Genomic DNA, 16,553 nt, shown 5'->3' with positions numbered 1-16,553 from the left:
ATGATATGGGATTAAGTTGGAGTATCCCTGTGACATGTTGTAGCAGCAGGTACTGTAGATGGGTATCACGCCATCAGCACATCAGTTTTTGTTGTATTATGAAAATCGTGCTATGTTACATCTCCATCATTCTAATATAGCATGGAAAGAACAAGCACATTGAAATTGTCTGTATTAATTCTTGAAGAATGAAAAGTTATGCATCAGTAAATGAATAGTATGGTTAAATTGCACGGTGTTAGCATGGTAAAGTTTGTTCATGGTAATATCCTGAGTCAGGATTTGCATATTTCATGTCATATGTGGAATAGCCATCTTTAATCAACCTTTTGCTTCTTAATTTTCCTCAAATTGACATATTCATGTAGAGTATTGGTGTAATTATGTATTAGGAATAAGGGTTAATGCAGTATTTTTTTATCATAACTCCGCCTATGTATAATTGTTTAGTTATACATTGCCGGTCCCAAGCCCGGATAAAGGAGAAGGGTTGTGGTAGGCCAGTGACAGCCAGCATAAAAACTTAGTCACACCCTATGAATATGAACCAATATGAGAATTTTGTTGGGGCGTTCCCTACTGAGTGACGTGTTGTACTCTATAGGCCTGGAGGCAGTGATAAATGGGCAAGGGTTGCTAGGTCATCGCCCAGAAGCGACGCGTCACACCGACGCCCGGGTGTGGTGTCAAATAGGCAAGGGTTCCCTCACTTTGTTGGACGGGTGGGGGTAAAGAAGATAGTTCAATACCATAAAATTAGGTTAGCCACTTGGAACATAGGGTCTTTAACTGGTAAGTTGGTAGAGTTAGTAGATGTTATGTGTAGGAGAAAGATGGATATTTTATGTCTACAAGAGACCAAATGGGTAGGTGAGAAAGCAAAAGTGATAGAACCATGGGGATATAAGATTTAGTATACAGGAATAAATAGGAATAGAAATGGAGTAGGGATTGTTATTAGTCGTGAGTTTATAGATAATGTAGTTGAGGTCCGTAGGAAGGGTGATAGGATTTTACTTATTAAATTAGTATTAGGTACGGATATTATTAATATTATTAGTGTTTATGCACCTCAAGTAGGTTTAGATGATTCCATTAAGCATTAATTTTGGGAAGATTTAGATGGAGTAGTACAAAGGATATCTTATGGAGAAAAGCTTTTCATCGGCGGTGACATTAATGGACATGCAGGCATTAGTGGGGATGGATTTGAGAGTATCCATGGAGGTTATGGTATAGGAGAAAGAAACGAAAATGGAGAAAGGATTTTAGATTTTGGTTTGTCCTATGATATGATCTTAGCAAACACTTGGTTTAGGAAGAGGGAATCTTACCTAGTAACATTTAAAAGTGGGGTTAATACGAGTCAAATAGATTTTTTCCTACTTAGAAAGAGAGGTAGGGGTTGTTGCATTGATTGTAAGGTTATACCGGAAGAAAGTGTAGCTACACAATATAGAGTCTTAATTTTAGATCTTAGAATTAAAAAATGCCACAAAAGGGATAGACATAGGATAGATCCTAGAATTAAGTGATGGGCACTGAAATGAGCTAAATAAGGAATGTTTGTAGAGCAGGTAGTTAAGGAAGCTGATTGGTGTCTCGAGGAGGATTCAGAATCAATGTGGAATAAGATAGCGGTGGCATGAGAAAGGTGGCTAAGGAGGTATTGGGTGAGTCTAAAGGCAGTGCACCGCTAAGCAAGGATGCATCATGGTGGAACGAGGATGTCAAATTAGCTATTAAGGTTAAAAGAGAGTGTTATAGAAATCTAAGTAAAAGTCGTGATAATAAGAATTTGGAGAAGTATATGATAGCAAAGAAGGAAGCTAAAAAAGTAGTTTGAAACGCGAGGGATAAGGTATATAAAGAGGTTTATGACAAGTTGGATATCAAAGAGGGCGAGAAGGATATTTATAAGCTTGCAAAGATGAGAGATAGGAAATCGAGGGATCTGGGTATGGTTAGATGTATCAAAGATGAAACGCAAAGGGTTTTAGCCTATGTCACACGGACTCGGCTCCAAGGTCGCCGCACCCGCATCGACACGCACCGACACGGGTGCGGCTCGGACTCGGTCAACCCGACCCTGGGTGTGGTCAACGCACCCAGGGTCATTTTGGTCCATTTTTTTGAAAAAAAAAATTGAATTTTTTTTTTTTTTAATTTTCTGGGCTACAGCTGTAAGGAAAAAAACCCATCACAACTAAAAAAACTGTACACTTTCAAGTTTTAAGTACAGAATGGGCACAACTCAAGTTTTTGTGGTTTTTTCCTGTACGAAGAAAGTGAATTATTACAGTGTATGAAGAAAGTGCCCAAAAGTGAATTATTCCTGTATGAAGAAAGTGTACAGAATGCCTTCACAACTCATCACCTGTCCCCTAATGGGCACAACTTTGACCGAGTCTTATATATATATATATATATATATATAGCCAAGTCCCCGTGTCCAAAATTTTTGAAATTGCGCCGCACCCGTGTCGCACCCGCACCCGCACCCATGTGACATAGGTTTTAGCAGAGTTACCGGAAGCGCCTAGGCAAAAGGGGAAGCGCGCTTCCCTGAAGCGCGCTTCGGAAGCGCGAAACGTCGCGCTTCCAAAGCGTGAGGGGAAGCGTCCCCCTTTTTTGGGAAGCGCGCTTCCCTTTTATGGGAAACGCGCTTCCCATAAATGGGAAGCGCGCTTCCCCCACGCTTCCCCCACGTTTCCCCCCACGCTTCCCCCTCGCTTCCCCATTTTTTCATTTTTTTCCACTTCCCCTCGCTTCCGGTTCGCTTCTGGTTCGCTTCCTAGGTCGTTTCCGAGACGGTTCGGAATTTTCTTCTAAGTGGTCCCACGCTTCCCCGCTTCCTAAATTTTTGAAAGTGCCTCGCTTCCCGCTTCCCGCTCCCGCTTCCCGTATCGCTTCCGCTTCCTTGACTGGTAACTCTGGGTTTTAGTCAAAGATGAGGAGATTAAGGAGAAATGGAAAGATTATTTTGATAAGCTATTTAATGGAAGTCATGCTCAGGATCTTGAAGACTTCTCCATTCCTTTTCACAAGATGAATCGTGACTTCATGCGCAAGATTCAAAAAAAAGAAATTGCAGAGGCTTTGAAGAAAGAAATTAAAGCACTCCAAAATTTATGCAAATATCAATTCTCCATACAAAATAAAAAAAGAAAAGAAAGGAAAAAAACAATTATTCATAGCTTGAATAATTTGGCTTCGATGTGGATGACGACATTAGCTATAAGCTAAACATCTCATAAAAATACTAATGTGCTCTTTACGAAGCTTCTCTTCTTGGTGGATAATACAAATTCACTGGATGCTAATAAAGTTAAAATTCTGACTCATTGAAATTGGATTTACTAGTTTGATATTGTTCATGGACCCGACTAAAGTATGCAACGCTTATAAGGTATGAGCCCAGATCCATGTCCACACACGTTTAGGTTTGAATCCAGCTTGAACCCTTTTGAGGATCGAGTCTAGATCCATGATTTGTCAACACTGAATCTAAAGAAAAGAAATGAATTCAAACCTCATGCCCTTTTGAGAAGTGAGTTAAGATTCAACTCAAGCCCTTTGGGGTCCAATAAAAAAAACAAATCTAAACCTCAGGCCCTTTCGAGAAGTAAAGATCCAACTCAGGTCCTTTCGGGTCCAATAAGAAAAGTAAAGGGATCCAAAACTCATGCGCTTTCGAGAAGTGAGTAAAAATTCAATCTAGGCTCTTTCGGGTCCATTAAAAAAAAATAGATCCAAACTTCATGCCCTTTTGGAAAGTAAGTAAAGATCTGACTCAGGCTCTTTTAGGTCCAATAAGAAAAATAAAGTGATCGAAAACTCACGCCCTTTCGAGAAGTGAGTAAAGATCCAGTCTAGGCCCTTTCGGGTCCAATAAAAAAAATGGATCCAAACCTCATGCCCTTTCGAGAAGTGAGTTAAGATCCAACTAAGGCTCTTTCAGGTCCAATAAGAAAAGAAACGGATCCAAACCTCATGCCCTTTCGAGAAGTGAGTTAAGATTCAACTCAGACCCTTTTGGGTCTAATAAGAAAAGAAACGGATTCAAACCTCACGCCCTTTCGAGAAGTTAAGATCCAACTCAGACCCTTTCGGGTCCAATAAGAAAAGAAACAAATTCAAACCTCACGCCCTTTCGAGAAGTGAGTAAAGATCAAACTCAAATCATTTCTCGTCCAATAAGAAAAGAAATAGAACCAAGCCTCATGCCCTTTCGAGAAGTAACTTAAGATCCAACCCTGACTCTTTCGGGTTGAATAAGAAAAGAAACAGATCCAAACCTCACTCCTTTTCGGAAAGTGAGTGAAGATCCTATTGAAGTTGTTTTGGGTCCAAAAAGTAAAATAGATCCAAACCTTACACCCTTTCAGAAAATAGGTAAAGATCCAATCTAAGTATCATGGCCAATCCCAAACCGAAGGTTATAACCAAGAAATTTTTGATCGCAAGTTTCTGGTCTCTAAGATAACAAAGAGGGTGACTTAATCGCGGAAAAAAAAATTTGTGGATATAGGGACTGCTACTCAACCAATATCTACAATTGTGAAAGAAAAAAAAAACAGAAAAGAAATAAAAAAAAGGTTCCCATACATACCTAGTGGGCCTGACCGGTGTCATTCGTCGATCAATTCAACACTGGACCGTAGCCTCGAATTATGAATCAAAATTTGACTCAAGGAAGGCTTCTGCTATTTGGTGTTAAGGGATGCTTATTTATAAATGACTTTCTAAGAGATAAGTAAGAGAGCCCTTGTGATAATGTTAATCTGAAAGGAATCTCAATTAATTGGGTTTCTAACCAGCTCAAAAGATGAGAACCTTAAAAAAAGACGTTGTGTCTCATGTTTTCTAATCCTAAACTTGGTAACCTAAATTACCAAAGTCATGGATAAACATATAACTAAAAACAACAACAACTACGCCTTCATCCCAAAACAATTGGGGTCAGCGATATGAACCAAAAAAGAAAATCATTCTAGGTCTTCCACATGAATCCTTCTCCTCCAATCATTTTTATTCAATGCCATGTCCTCGATGAGGTTCAAAGCATTCATATCCTTTCCTATCATCTCCATCCAAGTCTTCTTAGGCCTACCCTAACCTCTTTTAACTAATATATTTTCTCATTTCTCCATCCTTCTAACTGGAGCATCATTAGGCCTTCACCGAATATGTCCAAACCACCGTAAACGAGTCTCTCTCATCTTATTTTCAATGGATGCAACGCCTACCTTCTTACATATCTCCTCGTTTCGAATCTTATCTTTTATTGTATTTCCACACATCCATCTAAGCATACACATCTCAACTATACTCATTTTTTAATATGATGTCTCTTGGCAGCCCAACATTCCGTACCATATAGTAAAGCGGGCCTAATTGTCGTCCTATAAAACTTTCCCTTCAACCGCAATGGCATTCTACGATCGCACAACACTCCAGTTGCGCTTTTCCATTTCATCCACCCAACCTTTATCCTATGATTTACATCTCCATCAATTTCTCCATACTTTTGAATGATAGATCCCAAATATTTGAAATAGTCATTCACCGGTATTTCTTGCTCACCAAGCTTCACTACACTCCCATCACTACTTCGTTGCTTACTAAACCGACATTCCATATATTCAGTCTTACTCTTACTCAACTTAAAACCTCTAGCTTCCAATGTCTGTCTCCATAATTCTAACTTAGCATTAACCCCAGCTCTAGACTCATCAATCAAAACAATATCATCAGCAAACAACATACACCACGGTACATTTTCTTGAATTGATCTCGTAAGCTCATCCATCACTATCGCAAATAGGAAAGGGCTTAAAGCAGATCCTTGATGTAACCCAACCGTTATCGGAAAATTGGTTGTCACCCCTCCACAAGTGCGGACATTGGTTACTACTCCTTCGTACATATCTTTAATTATACTAATGTACTTTAGAGAAACACCTTTCTTCATCATTGTCCACCAGAGAACATCCCTAGGTACTCTATCGTATGCCTTCTCCAAATCAATAAAAACCATATGCAAATCTTTGTTCCTCCCTCTATATCTCTCAATAAGTTGTCTAAAAAGATGTATAACTTCCATAGTTGATCTTCCAGGCATAAAACCAAATTGATTCTCCGATATCATGACAACCTTCATCAACTTATACTCAATCACCCTCTCCTAAAGTTTCATAGTATGACTCATGAGTTTTATACCACGATAGTTTGTGCAATCTTGTATATCACCCTTATTCTTATATAGAGGCACCAAAGTATTCTTCCTCCACTCATTAGGCATCTTATTTGTCTGTCAAATCTTGTTAAAAAGATTTGTCAACCATTCTAAACCTTTCTCACTCAAGCATTTTCAAGCCTCGATAGGTATATCATCTAGGACAACTGGCCTTCTTGATTTCATTTTCTTCAAAGCCTCTGCAATTTCTTTCTTTTGAATCTTACGCATGAAGTCACGATTCATCTCATGAAAAGGAATGGAGAAGTCTCCAAGATCCTGAGCATGACTTTCATTAAATAGCTTATCAAAATAATTTTTCCATCTCTCCTTAATCTCCTCATCTTTGACTAAAATCATTTGCGTTTCATCTTTGATACATCTAACCATACCCCGATCACTCGATTTCCTATCTCTCATCTTTGAGAGCCTATAAATATCCTTCTCGTCATATTTGGTATCCAACTTGTCATAAACCTCCTTACATACCTTATCCCTCGCGTTTTGAACTACTTTTTTAGCTTCCTTCTTTGCTATCATATACTTCTCCAAATTCTCATTATCACAACTCTTACTTAGATTTCTATAACACTCTCTTTTAACCTTAATAGCTAATTTGACATCCTCGTTCCACCCTGATATATCCTTACCTAGCGGTGCACCGCCATTAAACTCACCCAATACCTCTTTAGCCACCTTTCTCATGCCACCCGCTATCTTATTCCACATTGATTATAAATCCTCCTCGAGACACCAATCAACTTCCTTAACTACCTGCTCTACAAACATTCCTTGTTTAGCTCATTTTAGTGACCACCGCTTAATTCTAGGATCTATCCTATGTCTATCCCTTTTGCGGCATTTTCTAATTCTAAGATTTAAAATTAAAACTCTATGGTGTGTACCTACACTTTCTCCCGGTATAACCTTACAATCGATGCAACAACCCCTACCTCTCTTTCTAAATAGGAAAAAATCTATCTGACGCGTATTAACCCCACTTTTAAATGTTACTAGGTAAGATTCCCTCTTCCTAAACCAAGTGTTTGCTAAGATCATATCATAGGACAAACCAAAATCTAAAATCCTTTCTCCACTTTCGTTTCTTTCTCCTATACCATAGCCTCCATGGATACTCTCAAATCCATCCCTACTAATGCTTGCATGTCCATTAATGTCACCGCCGATGAAAAGCTTTTCTCCATAAGATATCCCTTGTACTACTCCATCTAAATCTTCCCAAAATTAACACTTAATGGAATCATCTAAACCTACTTGAGGTGCATAAACACTAATAATATTAATAATATTCGTACCTAATACTAATTTAATAAGTAAAATCCTATCACCCTTCCTACGGGCCTCAACTACATTATCTATAAACTCACGACTAATAACAATCCCTACTCCATTTTTATTCCTGTTTATTCCTGTATACCAAATCTTATATCCCCACGGTTCTATCACTTTTGCTTTCTCACCTACCATTTGGTCTCTTTTAGACATAAAATATCCATCTTTCTCCTACACATAACATCTACTAACTCTACCAACTTACCAATTAAAAACCCTATGTTCCAAGTGGCTAACCTAATTTTATGGTCTTGAACTATCTTCTTTACCCCCACCCGTCCAACAAAGTGAGGGAACCCTTGCCTATTTGACACCACACCCGGGCACCGGTGTGACGCGTCGCTTCTGGGCGACGACCTAGCAACCCTTGCCCATTTATCACTGCCTCCAGGCCTATAGAGTACAATGTGTCGCTCAGTAGGGAACGCCCCAACAAAATTCTCATATTGGTTCATAAACATATAATTAGAAATAAATAAATAAATACAAAAAATACAAAATGTTGGGCACTAAAAGAAGCCCTAAAAAATAAGAAAAGACACGTAAAAAAAAAGGGTATGAATCCTATAAAATGTTAGAGATTTCTCATAAAAAAAGAGAAGAGTCCAAAAAGTGAGAGTTGATTCAGCATAGTAAAAAAACAAAATTACGAACCCAGATCCAACAAATTATGGATCAAAATTCAAACCCAAATAAAATGAAAATTTAAATCTGAATGGATCATGTGTCAACTTCATGATCCAACAACAACTACGCCTTCATCCCAACACAATTGGGGTCGGCGATATGAACCAAAAAAGAAAATCATTCTCCTCCAATCATTTCTATCCAATGCCATGTCCTCGGTGAGGTTCAAAGCATTCATATCCTTTCCTATCATCTCCATCCAAGTCTTCCTAGGCCTACCCCGACCTCTTTTAACTAATATATTTTCCCATTTCTCCATCCTTCTAACTGGAGCATCATTAGGCCTTCGCCGAATATGTCCAAACCACCGTAAACGATTCTCTCTCATCTTAATTTCAATGGGTGCAACGCCTACCTTCTTACGTATCTCCTCGTTCTGAATCTTATCTTTTATTGTATTTTCACACATCCATCTAAGCATACGCATCTCAGCTACACTCATTTTTTGAATATGATGTCTCTTGGCAGCCCAACATTCTGTATCATATAGTAAAGCGGGCCTAATAGTCGTCCTATAAAACTTTTCCTTCAACCGCAATGGCATTCTACGATCACACAACACTCCAGTTGCACTTTTCCATTTCATCCACCCAACCTTTATCCTATGATTTACATCGCCATCAATTTCTCCATACTTTTGAATGATAGATCCCAATGAATAAAATTTATTTAACAAAAAAAAATAAGGGCTAAATAAATGAAGGCGGTTTTTTTACATTTGAAATTACATTCAAACATAAAGAAATCGAGGGGCAAATTGTTTGCACATTATATATATATACATATATATATACATGTGCAAGTGTATCAAAATTATTAAATATACATTCATTTACACATGATAAGATACATACGCAAGTTATAGTAAACATCTCTTAATGTGCTTGTTGGTTACGATAAAAGAAGGTAACATGTGTTGGTTACGATAACCACCCTTGTAGGTACAAGAGGGTAACATGTGCCGGTTACGATAAAAGAGGGTAACTTGTGCTGGTTATGATAACCACCCTTTCAGGTTACAGTAAAAGAGGGTAACTTGTGTTGGTTACGATAATCACCCTTGCAGGTTACAGTAAAAGAGGGTAACCTGTGCTGGTTACGGTAAAAGAGGGTAACCTGTGCTGGTTACGATAATCATCCTTGCAGGTTACAGTAAAATAGGGTAATTTGTGTTGGTTACTGTAAAGGAGGGTAACTTGTGCTGGTTGGAGTAAATAAGTCACGTATCACCCTAACTCCCAAGCATCTACCCATGTCGTGGCTGGTACCCATAAAGTAGAAAAGCAAGGAGGATGGGGGGTTCCAAGTACAAATGACATCCATTCAACAAAAAAAATGTATCCATGATAGAATAACTTCCATCATGGGACGCTAAAGTTAAGGAAACAACTCTATAAAAGAAGTTACGTAAGTTCGAGGGGGGAGAAAGGCAGAAAAAAGGGAGATAAAGAAAAGGAAAAAGCAAATTGCTAAAGTGACAGTGAATTCAAGGAAGCCCAAGAAGACACGAGGATCCGATCGACTCACAAGCCCTCATCTTCTTCTCCCTTTATCTCTCTCTCTTTTCTTTTTCTTCTTGTAATCTAAGCTCTGAGAATCAAAAGGCTACTATAAAGGTGAAGAGATCCCGAAATAAAGTTTCAAATTTTCATATCTCACTTTGAGTGTTAAAAAAATCAACACTCCAATGACTTAGAGAGAATGGAGGTACTAAGAAGAATTTAGCTGGCATGTTTGAGATGAAAGACTTCAGGCATCTAAAGTATGTTCTTGATTTGGAGATAGCATATTCACGTAGGGATTGTACTTGTCTCAACATGTATGCAACAAATTTGGTATTAAAGGCAAATGACTCAAGGAAGGTTAACTCTCCTATGGAATCATCGGTTATAGTTTTATGAGCTTTTTGTAATGATGATTTTGAAGGCTCTACTAGGGATTGCCATTCTACCACTGGATTATGTATCTTTCTTGGAAACTCTTATTTCTTTGAAAAGTAAGAAACAATCAAGAGTCGTCCCTGACAATATGAGTGTTATTCATATAACAAAGAATTTGGAATTTTATGAGAGAACCGAGCACATTGAGATAGATTGTCACTATACAAGAAAGGCCTATGAAGATGGTGTCATTGTTGTAGAGCATATGAGCTATAAGGATCAAATTGCATATGTATTCACAAAGAGTCTTGTTCTTTCGCATTTCAACACATTCCTTTTCAAACTTGGGATAATTCCATTGCATCCTATATAGTCAAAAGCCACGACTAGGCACTGACTAGTTTACCTAGTTGGTCTAGGCGTAAGTAAAATGCTTGGGCTTTACAATTCCTAGGTGGGTACCTTAAAAGGTACCAATTTTGCTTACTAGGCGCCCACTAGGCACTGACTAAGGCACCTAGTCGGCAACTAAGCTGCCTCCGCTTAAGCATGAGGGTGGTTTAGTCATTTGTTATTGTACCTATATATAATTATATATATGTGCATATGTTTGTGTGATCTGTTCTGAAAATCATGAAAACATGCTTAGTTATTATATATATATATATATATATATATATATATATATATGTGTGTGTGTGTGTGTGTGTGTGTGAACTACTTTGCTTTTGGGATTTTTTCTATGAAACATTGAAAGCATGCACCGTTAATTTTAATTGATTATGTTTTCTATATATGAGTGTGTTACTTTGTTTCTGATGAATTTTTCTATAAAAGCCTGAAAACATGTTTAGTATTATGAATTATGTAATATGTTATTTATATATGTATGTGTTATTGTGCTTTTGTGAAAGGTTGAAAGCATATTTTGTTGATTACACTGAATATGTTATGAATAATTGAATATATATATGTGTGTGTGTGTGTACAATTATTTAAATGTATATTCTGATAATGTACATTAATATATTTTGTGAAAACATGTGTAATTTTGTACTTATGTAATGAAAACATCTTATTAGTAAAAGAATTAAACATATTTTTATGTATATTTTGTGTACTTTTTTATATTTTAATTGGGGTACCGACTAGTCCCATCTAGTCCTCGACTAGTCTTTTTAGGGGTCTACCGACTAGGCACTGCCCTAGCGCTTTTGACTACATAGATTGCATCACCCCAAGTTTGAGGGGGGAGTGTTAAGAGTTTGTACAATAGTGTATTATTACTTGTGTGCTACCCCTTTTTTCTCATGTATTTATTTGTACATTACACTCTTATCAAGGGTATTCTTGTTCATGTAATATTACCCTTAAAGTCAATCCTTTTTGTCCAGTAGTGTAGGAAAAGGGGACATCCCTACAAGGCTGCATTTTGCTTGCTTTTGAAGCTAATGAAATTCTCTCTTCACCCCTCTTTGTTCCTTTTTTCTTCTTCCTCTCTTGTATGTGGAAACTACAATACCTTCATTTGCATGGTGAGACAACAAAATGTTTACACCTTAATTTAAAATGTTGAAGAACTTGATTTTCACATCAAAAGTTCAAAAAAAAAAGCCTGAGGTATCATAATAAATCTCAAAGAATAGTCAGCTAAAAGATTTTATAATAACTTAACAAAGTCAAAGACATTGCTATTATTCCACCTAAAGAGCCACAAACAACAAACTAATGACAACATCAGCAATTCTTTTTCCAGGCAGACATGAAGTAAAGAAAGCGTGGTGCTTTCATGTGAAAATGTGAGCAATATTCCTAAAAAGCAGAAACAATCAAATTTGATATGTAAAACTGGAATTTTGTTCAAAGACTCTTTTCTCATGAAAATATGGCAGAAATTTCTTGAAACTTCATGAAATTGAACCATTCGTGAAAATCTGTGGCTTTTTCATTTTTTTTTAAATAAAAATCCAGAAACCCAAAAAATAACACAAGATTTGGTTGCTCTGCGGTGTAGCAGACCAACCTGCTCTGGCTGCAAAACATGCATATCTCAATTTTAGTAAAATCTCTAAAAAGCATTAACAGTTGGAAAAACATGAAAATGAAAGCCAATTAAGCTGTTGGACAAACAATTAAAGATTTAAAAGTTCAGTCAGTTCCAGTATAAATCAGTTTCTATCATTATGCTTTTGCATATTTGAACCAACTTGCAGTCTCATAAAGTTTCTATAAACAAAATATATAGCAGCTTGGAGACAAGAAATGCCAGATATTTGGAAGTTTGGTCAAGTCACTGGGAAACATGGGTAACAACTTTGTGCTACTCAAATTTTAAAAGCTTTCTCTCTAAACAGGCATGTATCTTAAATGGAATACAACTGAGACTCTTCCAATCATTCCTAAAATCTAATCATTTTGAGAAAACATCAGAAGAACTGGAAGTTCAGATAAGTTTATGCAAAGTTGCACTTACTGTGGATATATTTTTCATTGTGATGTTACATTTGCTTGTGAGCATATTTATGATACAAGAAGAACAAGATCTTTAACTTCCAATTAGTTTCAAATATTTATACCTGTAAAGCCGTGTAGAATACCATCTTAAAACGAATCCTTTCTGGATTATCACTATCAGCGCGAGGACCATACAAATTGAATAGAACTGTTAAAAAGTAAAATCAGTTACTTAAAATGAGCACCTTGAAAATTGAAGATTATTCAGTGAGTTTGAACAGTGAAAAATAGTCGCAACATTCTGTTAATCTCAAAAGTAATATTCATGAGACCAAGACAATAAAGATGGTGAAAACTAGAAACGTCATCAAAATTGCACATACACATGAAACTTAAAATACCTCTCTATGAAATATTGAAGTGTGAAACCATCTATATTACTTCCAAAACAAAAGATGAACCATTAGCCATGATTCATTTTACTGCATGACTCACCAAAGTGTCCATGATCTGTGACTACACATCGTCCTTCACTATCAACTTTGAGAAGGTCTTTCTCTGTTATGAGCTCTGAATCCTCTACATACAATGGCATTTCTAGCAGGGAAGCATTCATGTTTTGGTCTCTGGCCCTAGACTGATCTAGAAGACCTGTAAAACCTTCCTCTGCTGAAAGTGGTAATGCAACTTCATTGCTGGAAAATGCTGACTTAACACGGCAAAATGTTATGACACCTGTGACAAAAACAAAATATTGAAACTAATATATAAATGTATGTATGTCAAACCTCTGAACTTTATGGTTGTATTTATATGTATGCATGCATGTTTATAATAACATATAAATTGATAGAGTTATTTTCTTTTATATGCCTCATACAAATTCAAAAAAACTTGATTACTTGCAGCCTGACAATTGTATATATATAGAAAGAGCAGCACATACTAAGGACAGGAAAATATCATCTATTTTGGTAGCTTACCAGAGTATCCAATAGGGCGACCCTTATTTGAAGTACGAGTACATGAGAAAAATGCTTCATATCCTTGAGTCATGACTAAATCAGCCGAAAGTTCTTGTCTTGACAATTTAGTCTCCTGTAACCCACCATACATTTTCATATTAGGCATGACATAAATCCACACAAAGAATAGTTCTTGTTGTATATCATGGTGGGATCTTCACCAACTGGACTTCTTGACATGGTAGCTTCAAGAAACAAGCACAAACGGACAACAGCTAAGATATAGTGACAGTAATACTAGAACACATGTAATGCAAACTAAAAAAGTCATTGAATTAAGCATGCATCAAGTTTTTGTTTGAGAGTTTTTTTGACAAGAAGCTCAAGTACATAGTTTTCAAAGATGTGAACTAGTATACACATTTTTATTTACATTAGTAAACATGGAACAACACTGTTATTTGTGTTGATGATATCATACTTATCAGAAATTTAAAATTAAAGACTTCTAAGCAGTAGATTTCCAAATGAAGGGCCTAGAAAAATTGAAATGTTTTACCATATTAAAAGAATCTTTTTTTTTACTCACAAATATATGATGAATTTGATGATGAGATGTGACATGAAAGACTGTAACTAGCAGACACTCCAAGTCCAATTAGGTAAGTACTTTGCAAGGCAAGTTGTATGAATGTGCAACTAAGTATTGAAGTCTACTAGGTTCCACCAATATCTTACATTCACAAAGCCTTATAGACACTCTGTGATGAACTAGGTATTGTAGTTAGGCATGAGCCATGGACAAAAAAACGAATGCAATAAAAATAATCTTAAGATATCTGAAAGGCACAATAAGTAATGAATTGACATATTGGAGAACATTACCAAACAAAGACATGCTTACTTTAATGGCCTTCTCAGAAGCATATTAGGCAAGAGACTCATATGAAAGAGATGTATATCAAGTAAAAGTGCATTTCCAGGAGGTTACTGTACATCTCAAGCACTGAATAAAAAAAAGAAAGAAAAAAACCATGGCAACAATTACATCATATTTTACATGGAATTGACACATTCTTAATGCATTGAAAGAGAGAAGACAAAATTGATATTATTTTGTGCTAGTCAAAGTATGTTTAATATCTCTTCAAATCATAATCATCGTGGGAGTATGAAACCTATTAAGATAGATCATCAATTCAAAAGACAAATAATTGAAGGTTAGGACTTGCAAGAAAAATCTGTTGTAACACATTGCTGGGTTTTTGTTTTTCTAAAGGTCTAGCACAAATTCAGGTTTGGTAATAAAATCCAAGTTGCCCATGGTGAAGGACCAAGCACAACTTGAGAAAGGATATTAGAATTGGTAACAGATGACTCTCATCTTCTCTTCAAGAACATCTTTTATGTTATCAGCATCAAGACAGATATCCATACCTGGAAGCAAATGATATCAGCATCAAGACAGTTTAGCAGGTTACCAAGCGTGCCATGTTGAGAGATACGTGGCCTAAGTCCGTTCACATTATAAGTAACAATCTTCATATCCACTTTCTGATTAGAACATGGTTTCTCTAAGTAGAAGATAATGCGAGAACATGGATACTCTTCTTTCCCAAGAAATCTGGAATTCTCATATAATTAAGCTCCCATGAAACAGAAATAAAGTGCTGGCGGTTTCAAATCTTTAATCAAGGACAAATTATCTTCTTTTCCTTCTTTTGCCAACAGTCACCTCCATTCAGCATTAGACACTTACAGATCAGTTTCTTTGGACTATGAGCAGCTCTTTCGGTTGTCAAAAATGGTGGTCATAATCTACGTTTCAAGAGAAAAACAACTAATTAGGACTGAATAATAACAAATGAGCAGATATTACTACTTAACAACGTGCCTCCTAAGAAGTCAAAGTCCCAACAACAGAGATAATACTTAAAAGCTTAAGACAAGAGGATAAAGAAACAGCGAAGAACATGGGCTAGACCACATATAACATAGAACAAGGTACCAGGAAAAAAAAAACAATGTGTATATGATAATTGAATACTTGAAATTTTGATTCAGTGCATATGTGAGAAATCTATACACAGAAATTGATGCATGTATAGTGAAACAGAGGTTTACCATCCATGGCATGTCATGGTAAGCATCTTATCATGTAACATTAAATAAAAGTGATGGATCCTTAAAACTTAGATCTCTATCAAACAACATGCACTAAAAAATTCCCTCTTAAATAATCCCAAACAGCTGCCAAATTCCATTTTCTCAAAATTTTACTAATTCTAAGACAATGGTTTGGACCTGCATGACTTCTTCACCCATTGTTTGTGAATATGCCCATGTTTGTTCGACGGGTTGAAATAACTTTCTCATTGCAGTAGTTCTTTCTTGAATGTGTTTTGCCCCGTTTTGGGGGGCAAGAACAGGAGTTCTTATGAAAGAAGAGAATACAAAAGAAGGGGCAAGTAACTTCCTTTTATATTACCAAGAAGAGAAAAAAACTTGGAGTAACAATGTCAAGGATGGAAAAGATACCATTCAAATCACAACTGCACCAACAAGCGCACCAATGGACTATACCCTTCCAACATTTGAAGCAAGTCTAGCTCATCCAAACCCTAATTGATTCAACGCTCTCTACCATCAAGGATATAGGATTCAAGAACTTGTCGGATTTGGGATTCCAAAAACAAGAATCATATAGAAAAAGAGCGAAAAATTAGAAATGAAGGGATCCCAAATTCAGTCTTTGATCGTTCGACCTAAACAGTTACCACGAAAGAAGCAAGATATGAAAAACGATTCTGATGTCACAAATCTCGGCATCGGGAATTTTTCGGGTCGCGATAAATTGATATATTTTTCTTTGTTTGAGGGAAACTCATGAAAACGTCACAAAATATAAAGCTTTGCGTAATGCCGAAAATATAGTGCCTTCAGTGGTGCACATGGATCGGAAAAGGCCAAATTATG

General features: G+C 36.6%; 1 protein-coding gene across 1 annotated transcript in view; it reads right to left on the bottom strand.

Annotated features, from left to right (window-relative positions):
* The window catches only part of LOC149817857 (endonuclease/exonuclease/phosphatase family protein), a 47,634-nt gene extending 31,286 nt beyond the window's left edge, over nucleotides 1-16,348 (bottom strand). Inside the window, exons 1-5 of the mRNA XM_089983946.1 lie at nucleotides 16,116-16,348; nucleotides 15,015-15,395; nucleotides 13,596-13,710; nucleotides 13,108-13,347; nucleotides 12,735-12,820 (exon numbers count right to left, since the gene is read on the bottom strand). Coding sequence (XP_089840072.1) covers nucleotides 12,735-12,820; nucleotides 13,108-13,347; nucleotides 13,596-13,710; nucleotides 15,015-15,122 — 549 coding nt within the window. The 5' untranslated portion in view covers nucleotides 15,123-15,395; nucleotides 16,116-16,348. The remainder of the gene's footprint in view (nucleotides 1-12,734; nucleotides 12,821-13,107; nucleotides 13,348-13,595; nucleotides 13,711-15,014; nucleotides 15,396-16,115) is intronic.
* Between the last annotated feature and the right edge of the window lie 205 nt (nucleotides 16,349-16,553).

Source organism: Nuphar pumila, chromosome 13 (genome assembly GCF_984573655.1).
Source record: "Nuphar pumila chromosome 13, dmNupPumi1.hap1.1, whole genome shotgun sequence".
Lineage (NCBI taxonomy): Eukaryota > Viridiplantae > Streptophyta > Magnoliopsida > Nymphaeales > Nymphaeaceae > Nuphar > Nuphar pumila.
The sequence above is the reverse complement of the archived record's forward strand: the minus strand, read 5'-3'. Positions and strand labels throughout refer to the sequence as shown.